General features: G+C 48.3%; 1 protein-coding gene across 1 annotated transcript; it reads right to left on the bottom strand.

Moving 5' to 3' along the window:
* Positions 1-73: 73 nt before the first annotated feature.
* On the bottom strand, positions 74-2,194 carry LOC104876911 (integrin alpha-X). Its single transcript, XM_010645148.2, has 5 exons — positions 2,097-2,194; positions 1,511-1,616; positions 754-857; positions 415-485; positions 74-277 (listed from the first exon to the last, which is right to left on the bottom strand). The coding sequence occupies exons 1-5, from the start codon at positions 2,131-2,133 to the stop codon at positions 74-76; spliced, it is 522 nt and encodes a 173-aa protein (XP_010643450.2). The 5' UTR covers positions 2,134-2,194.
* Between the last annotated feature and the right edge of the window lie 7,329 nt (positions 2,195-9,523).

The raw sequence follows: 9,523 nt of genomic DNA, 5'->3' as shown, positions 1-9,523 counted from the left end.
GAGGGACACTTCAGCTCTGCTTGGAGCCACTACACCCTGTAGTGACTATTTTTTTTTCAGAACACCTCTTTTCTTATCTGTTCCGGTAAAAGTCTCTGACCCCATCATACCCCCAGCTGAACACGTGGGTTCCCCAAAGGAGCTGGTGGTCCAGACACTCACCCTGTGGGGCATCTGGAAGCCTTTTTCTCTCCTGGGCAGGGGAGACCAGCAGGAAGCACAACCCCATCAAGTACATGTTCTGTCTGCACGCTTGCTGCATAGTTGGGCCACAGGCCTGGGGACAGAGGGGGCAGGTGGGAAAGCGGCCCACTCTCCCCTCACTCAGCACTTAACCTTCCCCTGGACTCCAGCCCCAGCAGCCCTGGGCCCCACTCCTCCCCAGAGACCCTCTTGTGAGCCCGGGCAACTCACCAGCAGCCGGGCGGGGTTGGTGGCAGCTGCCAGGGACAGGCCCAGGGACATGTTCACGGCCTCCGGGGGGACTGAGGAGACAGAGAGGACAGATGCGGTCACCCTTGGAGACAGAGAGGATGGGTAAGAACTGGGCAGGGTCCACAGCCTCTTGGCAAAAGGAGGCCTGACAAGGGATGAAGCCATCCAGGTAATGGTGGAGAGAGAGAAAGAGTACTGGGCTGTGACAGGCAGAGGCCGTGAGGGGCTTGGGGATCCTGATGGAGACCAGAGGTCCTGCAGACAGAGCTGGGGTTGCCAGAGGAGCCTGGTGTGGGTCGCTGCAGGACAGTGACTCACCCTGCACAGGGACAGGCTCACACCTGCCCGTGCTGTAATCACACTGGTAGAGGCCACCTGTCTGGTTGGCAGCCGTGATCTCTTTGGGGGCTCCAACCACCACCCTGCAGGGAGAAAAAGACCACTGCAGTAATGAGCAGACACAAAAGCCCCACTTCCCCTCCGGTAAGCTTGCTTCACCACTCTGAGCCTTGGTTTCCTGTCCATAAAATGGAGATCAGTAACAATTTTGATTCGGCAAGGACAGTAATTTTGTCTGTTTTATTCTCTGATGTACACTCAGCTCTTGAGATAGATAGTAGGTGTTCAATAAGAAACAGACACAAGCCCCACTGCCCCTCCGGTAAGCTTGCTTCACCACTCTGAGCCTCGGTTTCCTGTCCATAAAATGGAGATCAGTAACAATTTTGATTCGGCAAGGACAGTAATTTTGTCTGTTTTATTCTCTGATGTACACTCAGCTCTTGAGATAGATAGTAGGTGTTCAATAAGCATAAGTCCTAAGGTTGTGAAGTCTAAATCAGTGCCCAACTGTAATTGCAGGTCGCAGTGCCTGGCATTTACAAAGTACCCAATAAGTACCAGCTATAATTATCATGACAGTAAGACAGTGTATGCTTTCATCAAAATATCCATAACTCGGGGCAAGTCGGCAAATTGGAAGTCATGCCACCGGGGTATGGGCTGGGAAGGGAGAGGGCTCTGTGCAGGGAGCAGAGCCGATGAGCACCGAAGGCCAGGCACCACCCGTTCTCACCTGGAGCTGGCATACTGGACCACACTGTGTCCAAACCCAGGGCTGTCCCCACGGAAGCTTGTCCTCTGCTGCGTGTCCAAGTTGAAGCCGAGAGAAGCAGCTACGCCTGGGGAAGTGAGAAGAGTCTTCCTCCTGTGTCCCTCCACCCCGCCCTCCCTTGGCACTGTGTCCTGGGTCCCTGTTCTCTCCTTGGGTCCTGGACCGGTCCTACCTCTGTCCTCACGCTTCACAGACGGACTTCAGGAAGTGCTTCCCTGACAAGCTTAGGTTCACCATTTCCACAGAGCATCGGTCACCGCCAGAACTAATCAGCCCTCCCTGCCCTTACCCCTGGAGCCTACAAAGGAGAAGCTGGGAAGACTCGAGGGCCACAAGGGCACCGTGGACGAAGCACAAAAATGACTTTCTCTGCCTGCTTTAGAAATCCCTAGACACTCAAGGCATCATTGAATTCCTCCCAAATTGGTTTTCAACACCCTCTTCCTCGGAAGCTCCAGATCTCAGAGCCTATGTGCCAGCCTCCCCTAAGTGTCCAGCCTCTCTCCCTACCTAGACCCTGGTCCCCTAGCCAGGACTCCGGGCTCACCCGTGAACAAGAGGAGGGCTGCGCAGGTCCTGCTCATGACTGGAAGGTCAGACACGGCTCTGAGCTCCAGGCTGCTGCAGGATAGCAAGGCCGAAGTACTGAAGAAGCCCTCGAGCGGAGTGGGGAGGGAAGTTGTCAGTGTGACTCAGAGGAGGAGGCGGAGAATTCAACCCAAGTGAGCAGAGAAGGAGGCTGAGGCAGCCCACGCACTCCCAGTTCAGATCTTTCCTAATCAGAGATGACCAGGCTGGGTTCTCTGGTATCTCCAGTCTTTGCCTGGGGGTACAAGAATCACCCAGCTTGCCTTGTGCCTCTCAGTTCTTTCTTTACTGGCTGAAGGCTCCCCTGACTGTAAAATTTCAGTCAGCCTGGGAAGGGGAAAGGTGCTGAAGTCAGCCCCTCAGAACCCTGGTGGAAACCTTTTTCTTTTTTTATTTTTAATGAGTGCATGTTAGTTACACAGAAGAACATATGACTGTACCTGCAGAGTATACTTGAATTATTTTGCCACTCTCCATCTCTCATCTCCACCCTACCCGAACTCCTTCCTCTTCTCCACTGGTCTCCCCTCTATAGAAATCCTCCCCTTCTGACACGAAGCCTCCGGGCCAAGTACTACCGGCTACTGAGGTCCAGAAGCTCAGGTCTACTTGTTGGCTGCTGACCAAATCAAAGGAGGCCATTTATTTTGGAGAAAGAAAAGGACTTATTCAAAGCTAGCTTTGAGAAGGTGGAGGGACCCATTTGCTTCAAATCATCATCTCCCAGGGTACAGGCATGTAGGGTCTTCCGTAGCAAGGAACGGAGGTGCGGCAAGAACCACGAGACAACACACATCTGAGGCTTCCTCTACTGCACTAGGCAGTCGACAGCTTGCTCTCTCCCCTTCCCTGTGCACAGAAACTGGCAGACCTCCTGGGGCTGGCACCTGCATATGCTGTCACTTCCTCTGGACTGAGGACAGGAGGGCATGTTGGCTGTGTGCTCGGCAAAAGTTTGGAAATGTTGCTTATGTCTGAAAGGAGAATCTGTTTGTGTCTAGAAGAAAAGAAGTTTAACTTTTCAACTTTCATTTTGCGATGCAAGCTACACAAGGAGTGTGATATTTGGTCCCCAGCAAAAGCACAGAATAGATATTCATTCATTCATCATATATTCCACAAGTCTCATTGGAGGGTGACGATACAAGTGCTTTGCTAGGTTGAGGAGAAAATGCAGACCACAAGGCCCCGGTGCTGGGGTCCTGAAGGCAAATGGGAAAACCACAGGCTGCTTTGAGAAGGGATGTGCAGGGACCATAGGGCACCTTACCTAGGCCGAGAGAAAGTGGATTTCCCAGAGGGCTTCCTAGGGTAGGCCACGCCTGACTCGAGTATTGAAGGCAACTGCAAGTGGGTAAGTACAGGACAGCGTGTCTCAGAAGGGACCACTGGCTGTGGAAGAGGATGAGGCAGAGAACTTGTGAAATCAGCGATGAGAACCGCGAGTGTGGGAGGTGAGAAGGGACGTGATGTGTGGTCCGGGCTATGGGGAAGAGAGTAAGGGGAAGTGGACCCCAGGCTCTGGAAGTCCCCTTAAGATAGGTAGCAACAGGAAGGCAATGCCAACCCGGGCTGCCAGACACCAAGCCCAGGAAGAAATGAGGAAGCCCTGGACAAATCCTCTACGGAAAAAGGACAAGTCAGGAGTCCAGATTCTGGACAAACTGAAAATGACTTCCCGGAGAAAGGCTGGCAACATGGACAGAATGAGAGCTGGTGCGGCCTCGGCCTTCAAAGATGCTGACATCCTCTCCAGCTTGATGTTTCCCTTGCTCTTCCTTGTTCCCTTGTGTCCGGTTAGGTCTCACCCTGGGCAGGTGATGGAGGGGAGGAGAATACTGGAAGAACAAGAGCCCGTCTCTTCTCCCAAGTTGTCCGGCGTAGCCCTGTGGTGCTTGGGCTCACTCAAAGTAAATCGTAATGGGAGGAAAACAAAGGTAAGGGCTCACTTGTGCCAAGGATGAATTGAAATCATGAAAGTGTGTAACAGAAGATGTTCTTAATTTAACCCACCCGTTGACCGATGTGTTGTTTCAATGAATCAAACTGACATTTCCAGAGAAGAAATGAGAGCTAGGAGCAGTAAAAGTACAGGCATGCATCTCAATCCAGGGGGACCACACATCTGCCAAGCAGCTCTTCACATCTGGCGCCCTAGTGTTCAAAGCCCAACCTGAACCAGCAGCAAGAGATCAAGGGCAGGAGAAGGGTCTGGAGGGTCTGAAGAGCAGCCAGCCTCTCCCACTGCCTGCTGCTGGTGTCCCTGACTCACTGAGATCAGGGTCCTGGGGAAGAAGGTTCTAGCAAGAAGTAGGTGAGAGGGGCTGCAGCTGCCCCAGCTCATGGGGCGGGGGGTGAAGAAACCAGATCAGAAGCTGCTCCCTTAATTCAGGTCTAATTTGCCTGCGCTAAGTGGACCTGAGGAGTTTTGAGTCTGCCTCCTGGGTCGTTTGTTTTGTGTGGGAAGAAGAAAACAGAAACTGGTGGGACTTTTCAGTCTATTTCTATGTCATACTCACCCACTCAACCTGACAGAAGTGACACTGATGCCTCATGCCACATACGATCTGTCCCACTTCCCTTCCTTTGAAGGACAGCTTTACTATACCTCAAAATTCTCTTAAAATAGAATTTCTTTTCACTCTATCGACAGTATAGAAACACAAACACGCATGAAAACTCAGGTAGAGGCTCTCCTTCCAAGAACTACACTGTCTGCACTCCCGATCCCTGGACAGAGTACTCTGGTGTGATGATTTGGGAGTACTGGAGGATTTTAGCTGATGGTTGGGAAAAATGGGACAGGAGAGGAGAGGCGAGCAGGGGGTAATAATCATCTTGATGGCAGAAAAAAAAGGAGCTGTGGTACCACTAATGTGTATCACCAAACGGCTATTTATTTTAACTCACTGAATCTGCACAACATCTCGGGGTGGAGGAATTTTGGCATCTTCATATCTGTGCAGAAGCGAGTCATTTGCTTCAGATCACCTGGCTAGGACAAGCTAAGGAGAGAAGTCAAGGTGGGGTCTTAGTCACCCTACGAGTGATTTTACTTTCTGCTCTCTACCCTTCTACTCCTGCGCAGTGTTCGCTCACATTCATCCCCTACATACGTGATGCACATGTGTCACTGGACCCAGGATCTAAGCTGGTTCCTCTAGGGAACAAGGCAAACAGGAAAGGGTTCTAGCTGACGAGGAAATCGCACTGTAAAAGGAGGTCCGACTCCAGAAGTTTTACTAGACAGCAGCAGAGTGACCCAAAGAAGAAATAGTTAGCTCTGCTCTGCTGAGTATCAGGAGGAGATGCCAGCAAAACAGTAATGGAATTCTTTCATCTGTCAGGTGCTGGTGTTAGGACCTTGGGCTTCTTCAACACAGGGACTGTGCCCTTCTAATCCTTCTACCCCCAGCATTCAGCATGATGCCTAACACATGGGAGGCTCACTACTAGTACTTGGTTCGTGAATGGTACAAGGCTAACCAGGAAAATAAGCAGTGTTTTGATAGAGAGGATCCAATAGTTCCAGCCTCATTCACTATAGCTGTTCAGTTATGTGCCTGGGAAATAGCATTTGCTACTGTTTGTTGGAGCAGTTGATATAGCCTGAGGGTAAGGCGGGAGAGTCACCAATCAGTCTTTCGTTCTTTAGTTTTTAGTTTCTTTTAATTTTTAATTGGCACAAAAGTTCATTTCTGGAGTACCATGTTATGTTTCAATGTGTGTATGTGTTGTGTAATGTTGAAATCAGAGCAAATATAGATATACCCACATCCCCTGTGTCTAGACGTCCCCTCAAAGCCTCATGCGCCCATAGGTGGGGCTTCTGGGAAGTGACTGAATCATGGTTGTGTGGTACAAGATTAGTCTGCTGATTGCTTTATACCAGGTGTGATGTTGGGAGGTGCAGCCTGGTGAGAAGAGGGGGTCACTGGTGGTGTGGCCTGGAAGGATACATCCTTCCTACTCCCTTGGTCCCACTCTGCTTCCTGCCTGCCTATGTCATGCACTGTTTCGCCTCTGCGATGTCCCTGTGCCATGTCACTCTGCCTTGGAGGCAGCCAACTATGAGCTGAAACCTCTACAAACTGTGAGAAAAATAAACCTCTCCCCTATAACTTATAGTTGTCAAGTATTTTGTCGTAGCAACAGGAAAGTAACTGACACATCCACAAACATTTATCGTTTATTTTTGGTGAAAACAGTCTAAATCCTTTCTTCTAGCTTTTGAAAAGACACAGTCATCATTATCTGTAGTCACCGTACTGTGCAATAAAATACTAGGACTTACTTTTTTAACTTAATGTTTTATTAGTGCATATTTGTCATGCATATTGATCAGATACTTCATAGGTAATTTGTGCCTGTACCTATGATATCTTAATTTTTCTTTTCTCCCATTCCCCTCCTTTCCTTTTAACTCTTCTTCCCCTCCCCATTTATACAAGCTTTATTTTCATTTTTTCCCTTCTGTTGTCTTTCTTTTCCTTTTCCCTTCTCCCTCTCCTCCACCTCTTGTTCCCCTGCTCATTCAAACATGTTCTTTCTGCTTCCCAAAATCTGTCCTCCATTATACGCCTATTGATCCTTTGGATTTCTCACACAAGAGAAATAATGCAATATTTAAACTTCTGTGTCCAATTCATTTCACTTAAGATTATGATCTCAAGGTACAACCATTTTCCTACAAATGATTCAAGTTCTTATTTCTTTATGGCAGAGTAGCACTCCATCCTAAATACATTTTTTTCATCCATTGATCTTCTAATGGGCGTATGAGCTGTTTCCAAGATTTAGCTATTACAAATTGCACTGCTATAAACATGGATGTGCATATATCACTGTGGTATGATGCTTTAAAATATTTCAGATGTCTAGAAGGGAAACGGCTGAGTCAAATGGAATCTCTAGTTTCAGTTTTTTGCCAGGCGTGGTGGCACATGGCTGTAATCCCAGCACTTGGGAGGCTGAGGCAGGAGCATTGCTGTAAGTTTGAGGTCAGTGGGCTACATAGAGAGATCAAAGCCAGTCTGAACTACATAGTGAGAACCCGTCTAAAAAAATAATTAATTAATTTTTAAAAAATAAAGCTAGCTTTAGTTTTTTGAGGAATCTCCATACTGATTTCCATAGTGGTTGTACCAGTCTACACTCTCACCAACAACAGAGAAGGGTTCCTTTTTCCCCCACAGCCTTGCCAGCATTTATTATTCATTTATTTCTTGTTGATAGCAGCTGATACTTTGGTCTTCTGCTCCTTGATTATTGTATTCATATACATAATTTTCATCTTTTCTTGTGATTTCTTTGGTCTTCATAGTAAAGATATGAATGCCTACAATAGTGAACATTCTGAATTTGTCTGTAGTTAATCTTACCAGTTGTATTACTTCTGATGTTTTCTTCTTAACTTGCTAGTGTCTCTTTCTTTCAGGTGAAAACCTCCCCGTGTCATTCTGTGTTGGATGTGTCTTTGGGTTATGAATTCAGTTTGTTTTGTCTAGAGATGTCTAGCTGTCCTGTAAGCGAGTATTCTTGGTTGGCAGGTTTTTTCCTATAGCACTGTGGCAATTTCATCCCACTCCTTCCTGGCCAGTAAGGTGCTGGCCAGTTAGATGTTTCATTTTTCTTGGGGCTTTGAACGTTTGAAGGTGAAAGACAAAAAGCAGATACTTAAAGCCCCAAGAAAGAAAAGTTGAATCTAACTGGTGATTTTGACCTTCCTGTACCCAGATATCTGTATCCTTCTCTAGGTTTGAGATGTTTTTGCCTATTAAATCTTTGTACATCTCCACTCCTTTGGGATTCTCAGGTCCTTCTTAAATCCCAATAACCTGAGTATTTGCTTCTTTAATGCTGTTCTAGAGTTCCCATAAGCTTTCTGTGCTCCTCTTCATTCTAAGCCCAGAACCCACTGAGATGGGTGCGGCACAGAACAGGACACAGGCTGATGCTGCTGTGGGTTACCTTCCACTGCGGTGGGCTTATGGCTTGAGATGATGTACCCAACCACACATACTGGTAACCAAAGTCCAGCTGACAGGGGCTACAGTCTCCACTCAGGATTGAACGGGCCTGGAGGCTTCAGCCACGGACACTGGTCTAGAGACAGAGGCTGCTGGGATCCGCCCAGTGATAGGTTTCGCAAACCTAGCACTGGGTTCCAAGGCAAGCCCTCTGCTCACTGCCTTCCTGAGCCACAGTGGACTATGTTGCTTTGTGCTGCACTGACTGAGGCCAGGGAGGCAGTCCCAGGGCTCTAAGCCCGGCTGTACATGAGTCTCACAGGCAAGGGCCTCTCACAGCCTTGGGGTGACCCAGCTCGAGCCAACACGGCCAGTGACACAGTCCCTACTCAGTTGCCACCGTGCTTCCAGGTCACTCTCAGATCAGTCTTTCTGCATGAAACGAAACACGACACCACCCAGGTGAGTTCACTAAAGGGCCACTGAGTCTCATTTCTCCTTGTCTTTCAAACACTGGGCATCAGACCCTGAACAAACACCCATGGGTCCACACCCATCTGTCAGGTACGTGAGTGGATGGGGCTGAGCGGATACATGAGCTTCTGTGCAGATGCATGGGTGGGTGGAGGAATAGGGTGTTGGGCATAGGAACTTGGGTGAGTGGGTGTCTTAGTCTGCTTCTGCTGCAATAACAGGAAAACACAGACTGGGTGAGCTTATACACAGTGGAATTTTACTTGGTGCTTGGCTCCGGAGGCTGGGAAGTCCAAGAACATGGTGCCGACAGTTGGCACGGGCTTTCATGACATGGCAGAAGGGCAAGTGGGTGTGTTCACGACAGAGAAAGGGTGAATGCTAATCTTATCCTTCACTGGGAACCTAATGCAGCCACAACAGCACTGCTCTATTCATAAGGAGAGAGCTTTTGTGACCTAATTACCTTTAAGGAGTCATACCTCAATACATAATGGCATTAAGTTTCACAATGAGCTTTGAAGGAGGTAGCCGCACCGTAGCAGTGAGTGAACAGGTGGATGGGTAGGTGAAAGGGAATGTTCACAGACTCCAAGGGAATGGAGGGAGCTCTCGGCCCAGGTCACCCTGGGCTGTAACAACATAAATCAGAATGCTGCTCAGAACAAGGCAGACTCTGCCTTTAAAAGAAGCAAACTAACTTGAATTGGTGTAAACATAGAATAAAATAAAGATTTGTCTAGCTTGAATAAAAGACTAAAGAAACCTGGGTATGGTGCACATGGTTGTAATCCCAGCACTTGTGAAGCTGGCACGGAAGGATCACAAATTCAAGTCCCACTTCAGCAAACTAGCAGGACTCTGTCCCAAAATAAAAAGCAAAGAGAAACATGGGTATAATTTAGTGGTAGAGCAACCTTGGAATCAATCCTGTGCAAAAAAA

The sequence above is a fragment of the Fukomys damarensis genome, unplaced genomic scaffold (assembly GCF_012274545.1).
Source record: "Fukomys damarensis isolate Sample0158 unplaced genomic scaffold, DMR_v1.0_HiC HiC_scaffold_34, whole genome shotgun sequence".
Taxonomy (NCBI): Eukaryota; Metazoa; Chordata; class Mammalia; order Rodentia; family Bathyergidae; genus Fukomys; species Fukomys damarensis.
This window is presented reverse-complemented; position numbering and strand designations above follow the sequence as displayed.

What these genes read in the sequence shown, in the direction of transcription:
- LOC104876911 (XM_010645148.2), bottom strand. Translation starts at nt 2,133, where the DNA reads ATGAGCAGGACCTGCGCAGCCCTCCTCTTGTTCACGG. An exon ending in GTCCAGTATGCCAGCTCCAG is followed by an intron (nt 858 to 1,510) that starts GTGAGAACGGGT and finishes TTCTCCCTGCAG; the next exon opens with GGTGGTGGTTGGAGCCCCCA. An exon ending in TGAGCCTGTCCCTGTGCAGG is followed by an intron (nt 486 to 753) that starts GTGAGTCACTGT and finishes CTGTCTCCTCAG; the next exon opens with TCCCCCCGGAGGCCGTGAAC.